This window comes from Nipponia nippon, unplaced genomic scaffold (genome assembly GCF_047370975.1).
Source record: "Nipponia nippon isolate SJK-2023a ecotype South Korea unplaced genomic scaffold, ASM4737097v1 scaffold_3, whole genome shotgun sequence".
NCBI lineage: Eukaryota > Metazoa > Chordata > Aves > Pelecaniformes > Threskiornithidae > Nipponia > Nipponia nippon.
Window position 1 is genome coordinate 93,689,819 of NW_028262347.1, and position 19,223 is coordinate 93,709,041.

The window sequence follows — 19,223 nt, forward strand, 5'->3', positions numbered from 1 at the left end:
GTAAATATTATCCGGCTTTCAGTAGGAAAGCTGCAAGTTTCTGCTGAAAGAAAGTAAGTACATAGCCATAACTACAATAATATGGAAGTAAAATTCTGACCACCACTTGCTTTTACTGAACAGTATCTCAGCCCACAGCCTTACACTTCATTTCATGTGGCCTTCCTTTAACCCTCATTCAGTGTTTGATAAACGTGGTCCTGTCAACCAGAAGATTTTAAAAGGTGACAGTTCTTAAATGTACCTGTGTTCCAGATTGTTAGTCCTAAAATGGTGTAATTTCTCACAGCATCATTAGGTAGCAGTTTTTGGAAGTAAATTGTGAGTTTGTCCTCTATCTAAATACTAATCCAACTTACTTGAAAAAGAGACAGCTGTCAACATCCTGTCAATGTTGGTAGTGGTTGTGCCTGTGAAGGGTGAGTGGCATGGAATATCTTGCTTACAGGTTCACCTGTTAACTGCAGTGCACGGAGAAGATGATAAGAGATATATCAAAGCTCTAGTGCAAAGCCTATTTTAAGCTGTGTCAGGGAAATCTGCCTGGTCAGCAGGTTTTGTAGTCCATACATCTGGATGACCTTTCATACCTTTACAGTGTCTCAAGACTTGCAGTACAGGTGGAGGACTGTTTGTTTTAAAGCAAACAGTTTAATATTAAAACTATTATTCTGTTTCTGTGTATGCTGAATGCAGATCTCATTTCATGGATTGATTATGTCTTTGGTGTGATAAACTTGCTGTGAAATGCAAAAAATGTGTATTGATATATTCTCTTAAACACTAGTAACATGCTCAGCAAGCTTATAAGTTACACAAAGGAAATGGTCCCTTCCCCTACAGAGCTTAACTGTAGAATTAGGAAACAGTTTAATATTACAGTATGTTTCCACAAAAATAATTTTCTATCTCTGTAGTGATCATGGATTTAGTAAGTTGGTATTAGAATATTGGTGAGTTGGAGGCAATTTTATTAAGTAGCAAAGAACTGAAAATAATATTGACATTGAGTTTTGATTCATGAAAGCTTATCTGTTGTTTGGAAGTTTTGATTCTTCAGTTATGAATCGTGGAAATTATACCCATGTAGACTGCCAGTTAAAAAAATCTGAGAAAAGAAACTCCTGATACTACAAATAAACTCGTTTTGTGGAAAAGAGCTAATAATGCACATATCACATGGTCAACTTAGTATTTATTACAATATCTTTTCTAGTTTGGGATACTCTTCCCATTACACGGGTGTAGTGCTAAATTCCTGACTAATGTTTTTCAGACACAGAAAGTTAAGATAATTACAGTTTACTTTTCTGAATTTCCTGAGATTTGTGAGTGCCAATACTTACCATTACCTACTACAATGTAGCAATTCTGTCTTTATTAGACTGATGAGGCAGTTATAGCGCTAATAGGGAATTGATAAATGCTCACTTCCATTTTTGGTATCTTTGCTCTGGAGAGAATTCTAGCTAAATTATACTCAGACTTTGGATGATGACTTAACCAGAAATGCAGTAGTCTCCAGTGGAAGTGTTGGCAGTAATTGGTTGCTCCACTGTTCCTTGCTATTTGCGGTTAAACTCTTGATCTCTGTGTGTGTTTGTCAGGCAACATTGGTCCGATGTGGAAATAGACTTTTAAAATTCATACTGTCAGACATTGTGCATCAAATGTCTTCCTGCTTTTTGTATGAGTAAGGGAAAAAAAAATGCATATGAATCTGTGTTGTCTAAGACTTTGCCTTTTGGAACAGTGGGAGGGGTGTACTTCTGGTAAACTGCATATGATTTGTAGTCTCTTAATTTTTCAAGTATTTACTAGTCTGTGGCTGTGTCAAAATTACTGCCATATTATTCAGTAGAAAGCCACCCAGCAGAGTGACTTTTTTCATAGTGCCTGTGTGTTTTTTGCTTTGTCAAACCTTCGTTTGTCGCAATTGTAGGGGCTTATGCATCGCATTCAGAGTGGCATCTGGAATGAGCTCCCAGAGTGTTAAAACGTGTTAAATGTGAAAGCTGTCTGCCAGAGCACGAGCTGCAGTGCTCCACACTAACAGCCTAACAAGAATTTCCCAGTTCAGCGTGATGTGCGTTACTATTACAAAACACAGAGTTAGATCGGGTTTTCAATATTGTAAGAAATTAATTTTGAAACATTTTACTATATGCCAGACTGATTCTAAACATACACAGTAGCACATGAAAGAAGGTGTTTTCACTGGAATAATACTGTCTTCCTGTTGCCGGGCTTTATGGTGCCATTCCGTTGCTTCATACTACCTGTTTATAACTGTGTGGCATTAGCTTTTACTGCTTCTACAAGCCCAATAAATAAGTGTACACTTTTACGAGTTGAATTTCCTTTGTTTAGCGTAATTTTAATTTTCTAGGCTGAATGCTGCAGAGATGAAGGAGCACATGCATCTCAACAGAGGTTTTGGAGTAAACAAAAGCTTTTCATCACATACATTCCTGATAAAGTTCTTATAACCCTTATATACATTCACTATATTTTCTCATGTACTTACTCTAATTATATTTTTGTCTACCTGACTAAGTCTCTGGAAAGTTTGGAATAATATTTTTGTAGAGTCCTTGATCCCTAGTCATTATAGAATGGTAGTAATATTTTGCAGAGTATCATTAGAAGTGTTTTGATGCAGGATCTGTTCTTGCAGCTGTGGACATGGACTTGTTGAGTTACTGTTTTGAAATTTAAAGTAGTAAATCTTGAAAATTTATCTTTTGTGAAACAAGGCTGCTCAAAAGAGTAATTAATTTTTAATATTGTTTGATTTACAAAGTCAATTATTCTTTAAATTGTGCAACAGTCCTTTTCAAAATCAAATACAGATTTTTTTTTTCAATACCCTTATATTTTTGGAAGTGCAGATTCGTCCAAGTATCTGTCCTTGAAAGTAAAATGTTACAACATACCAAGATAATAGCATCGTGCATAGTAAGGCAGATTAAGTAATTGGGAGGCCATACAGAACTGTTTGTCATGCAAGTCTGATTCTTGACAATTCTTTCAAAAATTATAAGTCTGTAAACATAAGCTATTACCCTTCCTGCTTTCCAAAATACGATGCATCAGCTCAAGGATGCAAATGTGATTGTGCAGAATAAAGAGAGTCAGCTCATCTATCATTTATTTGATGAACATCTGGACATAAAGAGGAGGCAAACTGCTGATACAAATTTGTTAATAAATAGGACTTTCAGGATGCAGCAAAGGAGGAATTGGACAACTTTTGAGGGTTGGAGTACTAAAAATAGACTGCTCAGTACAATGTACAAGGTCATAGTCTGGGGTATAAATGAGGGTTGTTTTTTTAAGGGGGAACTTCATCCATTAGCTCCATTATTTCATAAAAACACTTACTGCTGTCCCAGCATAAGCCAGTACAGTAAGGAAATAAGGTAAATGTGGTCCTACATTGTATCAGGAAACTTATTTCTGTAGAGAGAGAAGGATATTACTGTAGTCGTATAGGACTTCCCTGAACTAACACATGCACTCTTTCTGCTGCTTTGTATTTGATGGCCCCGTTCTCACTTTAAAGTATTAGTCTCTCTTGCAGCAAACCCATCTCTGATCTTATGTAGCTGAAAATTCCCCCAGTATCCCTCCTACAGTTTTCGTATGCAATTCAAGGTCTATAAGACATTGCCATCAAGATGACATGTTCTAACATGTTTTTTCCTTCTCTTTAGGTGGCAGCTGTAGGTGTATCTGTAAACAGTTGTTATTATAATTGCATATAATTAAAAACAGTTTGAAAATACTCTCTTACTTTACTAAGTAAAATAAACAGTATCGACCAGTGTTTTACCAGTGGATATTTTCTCGTTAGCAATTCTGTTTTTCAGCGTTAGGGTTTCAGCATTAACTGGTTTTTGTTTGTTTTGATTTGTTTTTTGTGATCAAAGCAAATAAAAGGGAAAAATTATTTTACCCAATTGTGAGTGACAGACACCATTAATATGTATTTTGGGGTACATTATTAGTATTTTTCTCCCACTTTGAATAATGAAGCCGAAAGGATGAAGGGGAGTAGCACAGTAAAGTAGGTTAATCAGAATGTCCGAGAGGGCTTTCATCCCTTTTAGCATTCAAGGGGAAAGTGTTTGTGGGTTTGTCTTTATTCCCAGTCACTTTGCTTTCTGGTGTGTTTACATTAAAATCAAAATAGAAGAAACTCCTCTCTCCTGTCTTAGCTTAGTAGCTTTCTGATCAGCTGGAATGGTCCTTTGGCTGCAGTACATTCACACTACCAAGGTAGGGTTTAGTAGATCCTACACAGCAGTTACAGATCTAATGAGTAAGCCTCATCAGTTCCTGTGTGATGGAAATTCCAGCAAGCTTTAAAAGGAATGATTTGATGAGCAAGATTGTGCTATTGCAGCTCAATTTGTTTTAAATAACACAGGAGTTGCATTTGCATGAAGCACACAAGAACAAGAAACAGTACTTGTTGTTAAGTTGGTTTGAGGTGCCTTCATGCAACTGTATGATCTGCCTGACTCACTGGACTGTCTGCAAATGCTAGCAGTCCCCAACCACATGCTTTCTGTTAGCAGCATCTGGCTTTAGGATGAGTAAGAGATTCTGGCTATGTGCCTTTTCGCGGTTTAATTTGCTAACTAAATATAAGCCAATTACAGCAACTGGCTTTGGTCTCAATTTTTAGTTAGGTGAAAAAAAAGCGTCTAGCTTTTTTTAATGAAGCAAAATGAAGATTGATGGAAGTGCAGCAAGTACCTTGAGCTAGGTGCTAATCTGCGTGCTGTCTGCTCCTTGGACTCTTCGGCTGTCTCAGTCTTAAACTGTAGCTCCTGCGTAGGGGTGGAGAAGGAAAAGAGAGGGGCTTATGGAGTTGTAAGACTAAATATTGTCCTCTTCATATTAAACCTGTTTTTTTTCCAACCAAGCTTAACTCCGGTACTGAAGTAAGAAACTTCAAATTTTTGATTATCAAACAACAGGAACAGTATTTTAATTTAGAAGTGTGCATATAAATTTTTCTTCTCATGAAAATCTCACTTAGGAGCCCTGCGTATTCTCACAAGAAATGAAATGCCTTCATTTCCAACTAGACAGTTTAAGAAAATTTCTTCACCATTTGATCAAGAGCTGTCACGATAGTCTCAGTGATTATCATGTTGGAGTCTAGGTGGCTTCCTCAAGTGCATGGGAATTTCCATGAGCATCAGAGGTCTTAGAAAATATACTGTAATTTAGTAAGTGAAAGGAATAAATCTCATTTATTTTTTAATTACTATTCTGGTGTTTATTTTGTGAAAAATAAAATCTCAAAATAGATAGGCCCTGAAAACACAGTTAAGCTGCAAACTTCTCCCATATGTATATTGGCAAGTAGCTACTGTCTGCCTAGTGCTCTCTCCATACCAGCCTTTCTGCCAGGCTGCACTTCACAGACCATTTTGTCTCTAAATAGCAGCAAAAGGAACTGAATTAATGAACTAGCAATTTTAGCTTGTTTTAAAATCAAAGTATATTTCTTCACTGTGGATGTCCAGCAACGTCAGCTTGTATCCGTGACTGTGAGGTGTGTCTCCATTTCCTCAGATTCTCCTCACACATTTAAACACTATGATCTTACGTATTATTATGTGATAGCCAGAAGAACTGGCCTAGAAAATAAGCAGGTGGAAAAAAGTGCCTGCAATTTTCGGTGGATGGCCAGAGCACAGTGTAATTACACCATTGTCTTTTGGTGACATTTGCTTTTCCCTAAGTCAAATTCACGTGTTCATACCATGGTGCCAGTCACACTGTTTTACCCACAGGAAGACTTGCGTCCCTGTTTCGGAGGGATTCCATTGTGATTTTTTACTTTAGTGTTCAAAGTGACTCTAGTCCAAGCCATAATTTATGTTAAAATGGGGGGGTGGGGGTGGGTGGTGTTGTTTCCATCTGCTTCAGAGCTTTGAGAGTAAAGATTTTTTTCATTGGAAGTATTAACTGAACAAAAATTTTCCTTAAGTGTTAAGAAAATGTATAACATTGATTTGAAATAACCAGTGTGTTTATGTCACTAAAATCTTTTGATTCTTGCTAGCATAGGAACAGAAATTAGATTTTTTGTTTTTTGTTTTTTTTCCCAACTACCTTGTTGCACAACAATTTCAGTAGTATGACTTCAGTCAAGATTTTAAACTTTCAGTGCTAAGACCTGCATTTTGTGGTTTGGGTGCTCTTGAGATGGTGCATTTAGATTAAAATTAATGCTTTTGTGAACATTATGATAGATTTTTGACTTCTGAAATGTCTATAATTATTTTATATGCTATATATAATGTATCTATCTTGATTTGACTTTATTAAATGTTTGGAAATGTAGTTTACTTCCATCTGCTTTGTAAATGGAACACAGTTTGAAATGTTGCTTTTTGAAGGGATGTTGGGTGGGTTGTGCATTTTGAAGTCTTTTGAGAAGAATTATCAGTAGAGAATTTAACGTGCAGTAAGAATAAACGTGTAAATAAACATATAAAAGGTGTATAATGTTCCATACTTTTATTTGTGTGTTTAAAATACTTCCATGTCTCCTAAATTTTTAGCTGCAGCATGAGAAAGCTGAACTGGAGCAGCATTTAGAGCAGGAACAGGAGTTTCAAGTGAACAAACTGATGAAGAAGATTAAAAAACTGGAAAATGATACAATTTCGAAGCAGCTCACCCTGGAGCAGGTAACTCCTTACTTACAGAATTATATGACTGTAACACAAGGGATTCTGAAAAAAAAAACCAAACTTGTTTTGTATTAGGTTTGACTTAATTTTTTAAGTATGTAAGAAACTGGGTAATATCAAGAATGTAGAAGAGTCAGTTGGACTGTCAAAGCAATAAATCATTAACATAATTTATTATGAGAAACTTTGATTAATTTTTTTTCATGGCCATTATACCTTTTAGTAGCCTTACTGCAGGCCTTCATGTCTGCTGGACAACTGTGACTTTTGCAAATGCAACTTTTTTTGTAAGTAATGCTTCTTGTTGCTGTTCATCAGCTTCCACTCTCATGCTGCTAGTGAGAAAGACTGTCACTTCTGATAGTGGTTAAATACAACAGTAAATAATACGTAGGTGGTCTAGTTGTGCTCTAGGTCACCTTTTTGTGGCAGCTTGGATAGCACAGGACTTGAACTGTGAGATGTCAGCTGTGTGTACATTTAAAAAGACTTTATATTCAACTACGTCCAACTCCGTTTCTCCCTAGGCAGTTATGAAGATTGCAGAGATAAAACACCACTTGTTTTGGTCATGTTTCCACTGGAAGTTTAGACATTGGGACTGCTCTTATGTCTAATTTTAGGCATGTGCATCAAAGCATCTCAGTGGTGTTAGTAGGAGTCCTTTTGACTTAAAAGGCAAACTGATGAAACATATAGCCTTGTTAAGGAACTTCAGTTTTTCTTGCTTGCAGAAGTCCAATAATTAGGGTGGTGTAAATATAGTACCTTATTTCCATGAATTTTTTTGCTGTTCTCATCAGATGTGGAGCTTTTGTTGCTGGTAATCTGAATTTCTACCAGTTTTGTATGACTCACCTGTTTCTGTTGACATTGTGGATAAATAAATTAATGGCTATTTTAAAGATGAAATGGGTTTTCTTGATTCTTATGCTAACATTCTATATAGAGAGATCTATGAAACCAATTGAAAAATAGAAAGGTAGGAAGATGTAGTTGCCAGCAAATCCTTAACCAGCATAGAAATTAACATGAGATTGAAATAACTCTCTTAGCCACAAGGTGGTGGTGGTGGCCACTTAATCAAAATGCAAAATAAGTTTACATATTAAGCTGTTTTAGTCTTTGAAATGTTATCATGAGCCACAGCTGAAATCTTAATGGTATTTATTTTTGTAACATTGTTCTGGGCAGGCAGACTTGTGAAATCATAAAATTTGAAACTTGTTGCTACGTTTGAATATCAGTGATAGATTGTTCAAAAAACATGGATGCTCAAAGATCTTTCTCTCAAATGTCGGACCTTGAAAACTTATTTGTTTATGAAGATGTTTAATTTGGCTGTCAATCTTACTTAGAAATTCCATGCGTATTTATATGTAATGCAACGTATACCTTTGTTTTCTCTTATAGTAAGGTATGGTAAATCTAAAGTTACTTTGAACTTCAACGTGCTTTCTTCTCTTACACAAATTTTTGAAAAAAAAGCTTATTGTGCTAATTAACCAGCTGAAGCAACAGCCTCTGGGGCATGTGCTGTACCTAGCAAGAAGCAACCAAGAGTTGTGAGTAGAGCAATGTTGCCTTTATTGTACACATAGGGAATTAAGGAAGAGAGATTGCCACAATGCTTCAACATAACCTTTGGGAGACCTCCTTTTGGAAGGAGTACTTCAGCAATGCTTTGAACATAACCTAGGGCTGCATTACTAGATCTATCCCTGTAATCAGTGAGCAGATAGTTACAACGTGTGTTCACTAAACTATTATTTTTAAAATACGGAACATGAATTATCTATGCCTTGTGTCTTTCCTCCTTTCCTTTCTCTCATCTAAGCTGCTTATGCCACAGGTGGTCGGTAGGTAGCCAGTTTGTAGCAGTGATGGTTGCATAGAATGTTATTCCTAAATAAAAAATTAGGTTGGAACTTAGGGTTCAAATGTGACCTGACTTAGTTTTCTTAAGTCAGCTTGAAGTGGCAGAACATTCTTCTCTGAAACTAATGGTGAAGAAATTTGCAATGTGTGACTATTTCATTAACTGAGTGTCTCAGTTAAAATGAGCAATAATGTTCTGTGTTATAGTTCAGTGGTTTGACGGGAAATAAATAGCTGTCAGTTTTGTCCTGCAGAGGCCAAGTTTGTGTAGTCTTGCTGTTACTTTTTTTGATTGCTTTTCTAGTTCATACACTACAGTGAGAAAATGGAATTGACACAGTTAGGAGATGAGAAATAAGAACTAAATGGCTAATAATCATCTCCTTTTTCTGCTTCTTTGAAAGGAGAACAACTTGAAATGTGTAAAATCTTCTGGAAAGATATTCTTGCAAAGCAGCAAAGATTTAAAGGTACCAAGGGGGCGGGGCAGATGACAAGCAGAGAAGTGAAATGTGGGATAGTGGGCTTAGGCAGGGATCATACTCAACTTTCATTGATTTGGAAGATCTACATTTCAAGAGGGAATAGTTGTGCTTGTTAGTAAGTTGGCAAGAAGACTGAAGAAGCAGTAATCCAAGAATACACAGACAATGGCTATTTTAGCTGCGTTTGAAGTAAAGTAAGTGTATGCGTGAAAGAGAGAGAGATGAGAAGAAAAACAATTGGATACTGAAGAAGGTTAAAAGGGATTTTTTTCCCTTCTTCTGAATGGAAGATTAAGGTCCAAAAAAGCAAGCAATACTTTCTCATTTCCCAGTTGTGATGGTAAAAATTAAATGATGTTTGATTGGAATGTAACTTTGAACCCAGGTAGAATGACACTAGTATTGACAGAGCTGCTGGTTTGGTCTTGAGATATAATCCTATCCTGCCTATTTTAGTTCAGAATATTATCACATTCCTAACAAATCCATTGACTAGAGTTAGACTACATTTCAAAGTACACCTGAAACTACCTAGTACACAATAAATATACATAATTTCTGAATTCACAGCTCTGGTCAGGGTGCTGCAGTCACTTCTCCTGTGGGTTCAGTTCAAGGTGTTCATCCTCAAAGCTTTAATATCCTGACACTGGGAGGAACTGGGACAACCTCAAGATCAGGAAAGGAAGATACTTGTTTCCAGTGTGTTTTCATATTGCTGGAAATGGGGAGTTTTAGATCTCTCTTTCACAACCCAGTTTCTTTGGTGTTTCATCAGAGCATGTCTGTCAGCCCTCAGGGCACATCACAAGGCTTATTTGTATATTATTGCTGATGATTTGACTTTGCTGCTCTGCATGCTCACCTACATGCAGATTTCTAATTAATGGACTCTGCTGCCTTGGTGGTGGTTGCTATAATACTAAATATAATCTTAGATTTTTCAAATCCAAGGTTATAAATAATTTACCCTGTCTTCAAATTCCAGTGTGCTCTTCTTCCTACCATGAAATGAAATAGATTTATTTTCACCGGTATGTTTTTGTGGGTTGGTTTGGTGCTAGATCACCAGAGCAGGTGAGTCTAAACCATGCTGCATTGAAGTGATGCAAAAACCATTGCTGCAGAAGTAGTGATCTGCGGTCAAACCTTTTTCATCATGTTTGTATAGATAGCTATGCAACGTAGCAAAGATCCGTATGTTGGCAATGTAGAAGCACGGTGTGCAGATTCTCAGAACGTTTTGTGTACGTTCTTCCCTCTGAATGCTGTCAGCCCCAAGCGTTGGCCAAACTGGCTAATGAGCAGTGCCTGAAGGCAAAGCTCCCCATATCTCCTGGGGCTGAGCCATTTGCCTTCGTGCCACTCCAGCTCCTGCTGGTGGGGGGAACGAAGTGTCGGTCAGGATCCAAGTTCTCATCCCTTGGGCGAGGCTGAAGCGTGTTGCTCCTGACTTCCCTTTTACTGAAGTATAAATTCCCTCAACTGTTAATGTACATCTGGAAACTCAGACATGGAAAGATTTACTAAACTATGTTTCTTTTTCTAATTATGTTTCCTATTACTCATCAATATATGTCTGTTTTTTACTTACAGTAACTAATTCCTCTAGGCTTTAAAGAAGAAAGTTGTACATTCATTAAACTTGCACTGTTACCTGAAGTGCGTAAGTTTAAATTTTGTTTGGGTATCTCAATATTAATTTAGTGGTTAGCACAGAGCCCTTGCAGATTTAGATGCTGTAATAGCACTTCACCCAGTGACGCAGTAAACGTGCAAAGAAATCACTTAATCTGTTTTCAGTCTTTTAATTTTGTAACGCGGGATTATTTGCCCATCAGGAAAGCGGTGAGTGTTAACTAAGGCTTGGCTGGGAAAAATACCTCCATGCTATTTTCCACCTGTAAGGGTGTTGATCTATTCCCATATGTTTCATTATTGCTAACTTGTGGAGTTCAACTACCAGTGTTACTGAATGAGATCAGCTGTGCCTCTTAGTATTGTAGTGTATTCTTATTAATATTTGCATTGTACTTGTACTAAAATACTAAAAATAGATTTCTTCATATGTGGTTCTACATTATATCTGCTTTTATTAGCTTATAGTAGAATGAAGAATGTTTGTTCACGCAGTAAGTGAATGGGAATAGTGTTAAGTGTTGACTTTTTATAAAGCTTTTGCTAAGATAGAGATACATTTGTTTCTGCTAGTAAGGGTTGATACAGTAACACTTAAGGCAGTTCACATAATTTTTTCTTTACTATTTTCTTTATGTTGCTCCTTTATCTAACACAAGGCAAACATTGTGTCTCTTCTGGTTTTAACTGTGATTCTTCTACTAAAAAAAATGTAAAACTTTTCAAAAGAATGAACGCTGATTTGGTGGACAGTAAATTCCGTTTGAACTTCAGAGACGTATGGAATAGATGTCTTTGAATAGGCTTGTCGTGTCATCAGTGACCTCATGTCCAGGTTTCAAGCTCCTCCTTATTGGCCAGAGAGAACAAGTTCTGTGAGAAAAATTTCTGTTAAGAAGAGGACAACTGTGCAACTCCTGAATCTCGATTTTTCACTGCCTCTGTGACCAGTGTGTTGTGCCTGATTTTTGTCTCTTCTTCACATTCTCCTTGCTGTTGTAAAGCATCATGTAAAATGGTGGCGTTATAGCAATGATCTTTTCTAATGACAGTTTCTTGCAAAAAATGTATTTCCATCATTTTCATTGATTGTTTTTCCTCTCCAGCTAAGACGTGAGAAGATTGACCTTGAAAATACTTTGGAACAAGAACAAGAAGCACTAGTGAATCGTCTCTGGAAGAGGATGGATAAACTTGAAGCAGAAAAACGGTTTGTCTTGTTGCAGTGTGTTTGTAACTGTGGGAGGGATATCATTTAATACATAATGTTCATCTCTGTCCCATAAGAGTTGTTTGATCTATGAAAACCTGGAAGTTAAAGCAGTTGTAAAGCTCCTTGGTTACATGGTGCCGCGTCCTTGATTGCTTAAAGTAGATGAAGCTAACTAGTATAAGAAATGACCTGGGACAGCTCAAAGGAATTTGCTGAATTTTTTTCAACTGCTGATAGACTCTTTTTAAAGCTTCTGGTTTGGGGTCAGTTTTATGTTCCTAGCCCAGAGAAAATAACTTGGTATTTTAGTGTGTTTGTTATATGAGAAGCTCTTGTATTTTTCCTATCTGCTCAAAGAAAACTTCGGCTTTTTCTCAGTGGTGTGCACTCATGTCATTGAGACTTCCTGATGCTTCTTCATTAGAAGTTAAGACAGTGAGACTACTTCATATTCCTGGGAAAGCTAAGATTAAAAATATGTATTAAAGCAACCCTCTGTTTAATGCCATATTATAAGAACTCTCTTTTTGGGGGGAGTAGGGGAGAAGAGTTGATTAATACCTTATTTTCTTCTACATGTTTAAGGACAGTTACGTTAGTGTGTCTCTGTGAATCTTGACTGGGGCCTCAGAAAACACCTGAGCCTAGGTGAACTGCAGGTTCTGTAGTTTATTTTACAGAGCCCTGCTGTGTGGAAGGTGCTCTGAAGGACTACATGTGATATTCAACAGTGGTAAATCCATAGCAGGATGGGCCTTTGGTAGGATTTTTGTACATCTTAGGTTTGAAGCCTTCTTTAAGCCAGACCATTTCTGGTTTAATTTACCTCAGACTGTGTGCCTTACGAGGAGCTATGGTGGAGTCAGACCATGCTTTAGTACCACTTCGTATGGTACGTGTGAATACTAGGCCATGCAAAGAGTTGTGCTTGCATAGTGCTGTCCCTGCTCTTCAGGGCAGAGTTGGATCTGGCCAACCAACGTGTTTCTAGTGAAGGACAGTTTCATGCTTTCAGGCTGAAAAATACTTTATATGTTAACTCCCAAAATCATAATTTAGAATGTTTAATATCTACCATATGCTTATTTCATTACAAGAGAAGTTCATTACTCCTGAATTTACAATCAGTTATTTGAGGTATTTGAAACTGTGACTATATGGAATACCTTTCTCTTTGGAGATTTAAAAAAAAAAAACAACAGGGCGGGGGGGAGACTACTTGACTGTGCTTCAGAAAATGGCTGTGAAGTTTTCTCTTTTGATAATGGTGAAAAGCAGAAAAGATTGTGTTTCACCATAGACATGCCTTACTCATATTTTTGTCTTGAATGTGTTCTTCCTCTAAGAACATAAATGTAAAAACTTGTAAGAGATTAAATGAATTTGCTTAGAAATTATTTTGTGGAATAAGTAGTGTTTGAGTATAAAACTGAGGTAACTATATATAGTCCAGAATTTGTTTTTCCTGAACTGTGTGCAGAAATATTTGGGATTGTCAATGTCTGAATATTTTAGAAAATCGATTTGTGCTTGGACAACAATTTTTACCTTTTTTTTATTTTTGCGGTAAAAAAGAAAGCATTATAAATTCTTCCACAATTCTCTCCCCAAAAACAGTAATTAAAATAAATCTTATATACCTGTCAGAATCCTTGCAGTGGCGTTCTGGGGGATTTAAGGGGTTTTCTTTTCATTAGAATTGAAGGTAAACTTTGAACATTTTTTCATACAGAATTTTGCAGGAGAAATTAGACCAGCCAGTATCTGCTCCACCATCACCCAGAGACATATCGATGGAAATAGATTCTCCAGAAAATATGATGAGACATATCAGATTTTTAAAGAATGAAGTGGAGAGGTTAAAGAAACAACTGAGGGCTGCACAGTTACAGCGTGAGTAAACAACTTGTTTTAAATCTTTTAAGTTTGTGTAATGTAAGATTTTTATATATACTTTCATGAGTTTGAATTTAAGGGAGAAGTGGAAAAAATAGGGCAGGTTTGTATTAAAAGGTTTTCATAATTGCAGTATTATTGGTTGTTGATGTATTTATACTGCAGTTTGGGGTTTTTTTTAGCTTTACTAGAAGGGTATCTGGGAGAGTCAACAAGTATTTCCTGAATATTTTGGGCCAGAAAAAAAATGTTTCTATCTTTTTTTCTTTTTTTCAGAGACTTGGGAGTATTTCAACATTGAGATTTTTCAAAACATACTTATGGCCTACTTTTATTATAAGAGTCTTCTTATAAATTAAGAATTACTCAAAAGAATTAACAGCTAGCAAAATAATGTTCAGTTGTATACAAGAATTTCAGTTGTTTTAAAAGTTCAGTTGTATATAAGAATTTCACTTGTTTAGATTGCAGCTACCTTTAATTTTTTGTAGCTGTTAGACTAATTGTCCAGGCAGCTATTTGACTTCACAATATAGCAGAACAAATAATCTTATTTTGTTCTTACCTATGTAAGATTGCTTTGAAGGTGGACAGAATAAATAGTTGTGTAGAAGTCTGTCTGTTTCTGTTGTGAAAAGTGTCATGGACCCTTGACCAGAAGTGGAAAGCCTGCTTTTTGCACTGCCTTTCAAGAGAAGATGCTATGGCTCTGAGCACATGGTCTCAGCTGGCAGGAAGGTCACTTGCACCTTCCTGTGATCTTTGCAATGCCAGTCCTTCATTCCTTTATGCTAAATCTAAAATTTCTATCTGAGTTTCGTCAGTTCTGCCTAGTTGCTAGTCAGTAGCATTATATTTCAATTGATAGGTAAGTAGATACCTAACCACATAAACAGAAAAATTTGGGCGAGTGGGAAACAGGCAATATTCTCCCCTTCTAGTGTGCCGGTTTTGACAGCCTCTGCTTAGAGAAATAGCTTGCCAGAGGCAGTGGCCTTCCTTAAAGACAGAGATGATGGGAGAGCGCTCTTTTGCAGAGGCCTTCTGCGCGAGTTTGTGATATTAATAATTTGTGTCAGTTAAAAGAAGATAAGGACTGCTAATCTCTGTACTTGCCAATTCTGCACTGCAGCCTTCACTTACTGAACTTCAGAACGAGAGCAAGGCCTTTGATTTAAAGTACTCTTTGTACAAATCTAGCCTAATTAATTTCATTTCAAGTATTCTGTATTATTTTTAAGTGGTTTCTTTTTTGAATTGTGGTGAGTAAAAATTTAGAAGCATTTAAAGTCAAATTCTCATGGAAAATAAGACCTAGGTTTAAAAGTGCCCTTTCCCTTTGTGAACAGATTAAACAGAGCTGCAATATGAATAGCAATACTGATAGAAATGGTGGATGTGCTAGCCGCAAGCAGAAGATGAAACTGAAATACAGTTTTCAGTTTGGTGTTTGCAATATGTGGTCATTAGAGAACCTCTAGTATTACTCATAAATACTTAATAAAATCTTACTAAATTCCGATATTGGTATTACATTTTGTATTCCTGAAGCACTTACTTCTAGTCTAGGAACTGTTTTGGTATAATAATGGTTTTAAGTGATAGCATTACGTTTAGAAGTGGTATTTCCACAGAAGAGAGATCAATCACGTATTATTGAGAGTTTGGGAAGAGTCATCTAAACCAGGAATATTCTTTTGATTGAAGGGTGCTGCATAAGGAAGTGATCACAAAGCATGATGAATCGTAATTTTTTTTAATATCAAGGAATTAACTGCAAACTTGATCAAACCTTAGAAGACCTCACAAAATACATTGTGTCATAAGTCTTCATCATGCGTTCCATTTTATTTAAATAATCTGTCAAAATGCTTCATAGCTTTCCATTATTTGATTTTATCACTTTAAATAGCCTGTGATACCAGACCATTTAAGCGATGTGTGCTAAACTTGTTCAGAATTGCAAACTCAGCTTGCCCTTTGATGTAAAGGGTAAACCACTGTTGGCTTTTAATATCGGTACGTGTTTTGCCGGCCAATCCCTATGATAAAATGTGTAATTGAAAGAATGATATAGAATACACGTAAGGTAGCAGTTTAATACAAGTTTGAGTGTTTTGGTTTTCAGAACTTGTTTTGTGCTTCCTCCTTTGAAATGGAAATTTAAAATAATTTCTTCTGTGTGTTGCAGTAAAATCTTTGTAAATGTGGAATAGCATTATTTTAATGGAGCAGGAATCATTGTGTTACTTCTTTATGGTTTTGGTTTCATTATTTTCTTCATGACTTTTTTCCTTTCTTTTCAAATTCATTTAAGTAAGTACTTAAAACTTTTTTTTGCTTTTTACCTTTTATTTCCAAAATTGCTGTCAACCAGTAATTTATTTTAGTAGCTACCGTTCTGAATTAGGCATTGAACTAATGACTTAAAGATGAGAATTTTGAGCAAATCCATCCTGAGCATTTTCTACACCCTCATTCTTGAAGTACTGGAGTAAGATCAGGCACAATATATTTGCCTGTCTGTGAAATGGAATTTTAATCAAATTATAACAAAATTCTGAACTTCAGATTCAGAGAAGATGGCACAATATCTAGAAGAGGAGCGGCATATGAGAGAAGAAAACTTGAGACTTCAAAGAAAATTACAGAGGGAAATGGAACGTAGGGAAGCACTCTGCAGGCAACTGTCAGAAAGTGAATCCAGCTTAGAAATGGACGATGAAAGGTTTGTATTTTCTAGCCATCCAGATATGTTGGCATTGAGCTTATTAATCAATACTTATACTTCTTTTTAAATATTATAGAATAAGTATTCATAGAAATAACCTGTATACGGGTTTAATATGTGTATCAAGTTTCAGCATGGTCCAGGAATACCTTCAGTAGAATTGTATCAAACTTGTATAGAAATTGCATTAGTTTTAACAGTGAGAAAGAAAATACTTGTATCTGAAGATTGCTTAGGATTTTGATAATATATATTGAAATAAATATAGCTGTGGAGCTGAGATTCAGGATAATTCAGTCATAGTACCACTGTTTTGCCCCTAACTTGGTAACTGCAAGGAATTCTGTGAGGTAGGAACAACGTCCTTACTTGGGGCTAATTTGTCCTTTGCAGAAAGTAAAATACGTTCAGCCAAATTCAAAGGGATACTGTGTAAAGCCTTAGAGGAAGCATTTTGAGAACTGTTGGGTTGTTCTTGATGTCCAAACCATAACATCCTTGATTTTTTTTTTTCTCTACTGCAAGCTGCATTGCTTACACTGACCTTACAGATAGTCTTGAGTTTTTCATGGTTTTATATGATGCCTTTTAGTGTTTTCTCACGTCATAGTAATATGACAGTGTTATATCTTGAAAGAGATTTTTAAGTACACTTTGAATAAAACATTCTTATTTCTTATCAAATGCTCATTTTTTTTTTTGTACTGTTTTACATTATTCTGGATTTATAGTGGTCCAGATATTGTGTTTCAAGGAGCACCCTTAAAGTTCAAGGTAGCGTTTTCATTTTTATGAAATACTAGGCAACTGACATATTGCAGTAGCATCTGGTATTAAGATGTATTGAATGCTATATAAATTAAAGTGTCAGAAACACAGGATTCTGGTGTTTGAGTCTACTTTCATTAGCCTGATCTTTTCTGCCAATATTTACATTGTGATGGAAATACAGTCAAACTATAAATCTATGTGAATTAACAGTATTAATCCAAAAATGTAGAGTGTCCTAATAATTTTTTTTGTCAACCAGTTGTAGGCAGTGGTAATCAATAAAACGCAGGAAAATTTGATTTAACTAGTCTGTATTTCTAAGAAATTTCATTGTCATGTTGATTTTCTTGGTACTACAAAGGCATGACAGAATTGCTCCAAAACAGGTGTTCGCAGTGTAAGTAATACAAAGCAAAGGGAAGGCCGAAGCAGGTGTTAGAGTGGTTAGTCTTAGGAGAACTGTGTAGGCAAAACAATTGTGGAACTACATGCAGTAATGATTTTAAAATATAAATTCTTGTCAGCTTATGTTGTCTTCCTAAAAATGATGGTGGTGATGGATCAGATATCCAGTTTTTTCCATTGCATTCTGTTAGCTGGTGATACTTATTTTTTTGTAGATGGGGGTGGATGTAGATGCTTTACGGAATGCAAAACATCACAGCTCTCCCAAAACTTCTTCCTCCTGACTAGCAATAGCTTTGTCTTCTCAATCCTCCATCCTGTTCTCTGGAGTAGTAGGGAAATATCTGAAACCAGGAAGCATACTAACGGTGTGCTGCTATTCCATATCACCTGATCCAAGTACTAGGATGACTTACAGAAAATGGTGTTTATGTAGAATAAAATAAGATTAATTCTCAAAGACCACTGCCTTGCTGTAACGCACATACTGTCTGCATTACAAGTTACTGTGTGTTGCAAGGTAGCCTAGTCAGTTCAATTTGGCTAACCTTGCCACTGGTAGCTCTTTAGAAAACTTGTATTTAATTAAACTTTAATTTGCCAGTTTGTTAATTTTCTGTTGTACTCTATTGCAGCTACTTTTATTACCTGATCTACCCAAATTTAAACCAACTTTTGTATCACTACAATGTACTGCCTGTGTTAGGTGTTGTGGCTTAGTAAACCTGAATATCCTGGTTAAAAATCAATAAGATGCAGTATCAAAACATGTTTCAAATAGTTTATGAACTGGCTCACAGACGTCAAATTAGTCATCATTGTGAGTTCCATCAAACAGGAATATTTTTAATGCTGCTCCATGTTGTGGGTTTTTTTTTGTGATCTGGAAATAAATGTGGCTACTAAGAATTTCTGAGAACACAATGGTAGAAGGGGAGACAAGTAAGAGTCAAAGGGCTGTTAGGTAGCTAATTATGCCTGCTGCTTTGCTGTGTCCAGTAAAGAAATACAGCTAAATATCATAATATAAACCCAGGTGCACTGATTTGCAGCCATATGTTCGGGAAAAGGTGCACCGAGGAACCTCTAATCTAGATAATGACTGGAAAACCTAGGTGGAGATTGCATAAGCAAGTCAACTTGAAAGCTGCTAGCCTAGTGCTGTGGAAAAAATACATAAAATTACTTTTGAGATGTAAACAGTAAGCGGCAAATAGGAACAATTGATATGATTTTTATCTCCTTTTATATAGCACTTGATGGCTGTGAAGAATCTTCACTGTATTCAGTGAGTAAAGTACAAATAAATACCACTAAAATTATTACAGGTGGGGAAAAATGCCTTGCCTGAGGTTCTAATGTGTTCACTTTTATCATAGTGAAGTGTGGGAGGTGTCTTGCAACACAACCTAGAAGCATCTTTAGTGGGAGAAAGTCCTGGATTCAGAATGCCTCTCTGTTCCAGTGCCAAAAGACACGATGAACAA

General features: G+C 36.2%; 1 protein-coding gene across 2 annotated transcripts in view; it reads left to right on the forward strand.

The window, feature by feature from the left end:
* Window positions 1–19,223, forward strand: part of CCDC6 (coiled-coil domain containing 6) — a 54,949-nt gene that overhangs the window by 23,137 nt on the left and 12,589 nt on the right. For both annotated transcript variants that reach the window (XM_087766736.1, XM_087766735.1), the window contains exons 3-6: window positions 6,588–6,716; window positions 11,827–11,930; window positions 13,666–13,826; window positions 16,401–16,557. In XM_087766736.1, coding sequence (XP_087622862.1) covers window positions 6,588–6,716; window positions 11,827–11,930; window positions 13,666–13,826; window positions 16,401–16,557 — 551 coding nt within the window. The remainder of the gene's footprint in view (window positions 1–6,587; window positions 6,717–11,826; window positions 11,931–13,665; window positions 13,827–16,400; window positions 16,558–19,223) is intronic.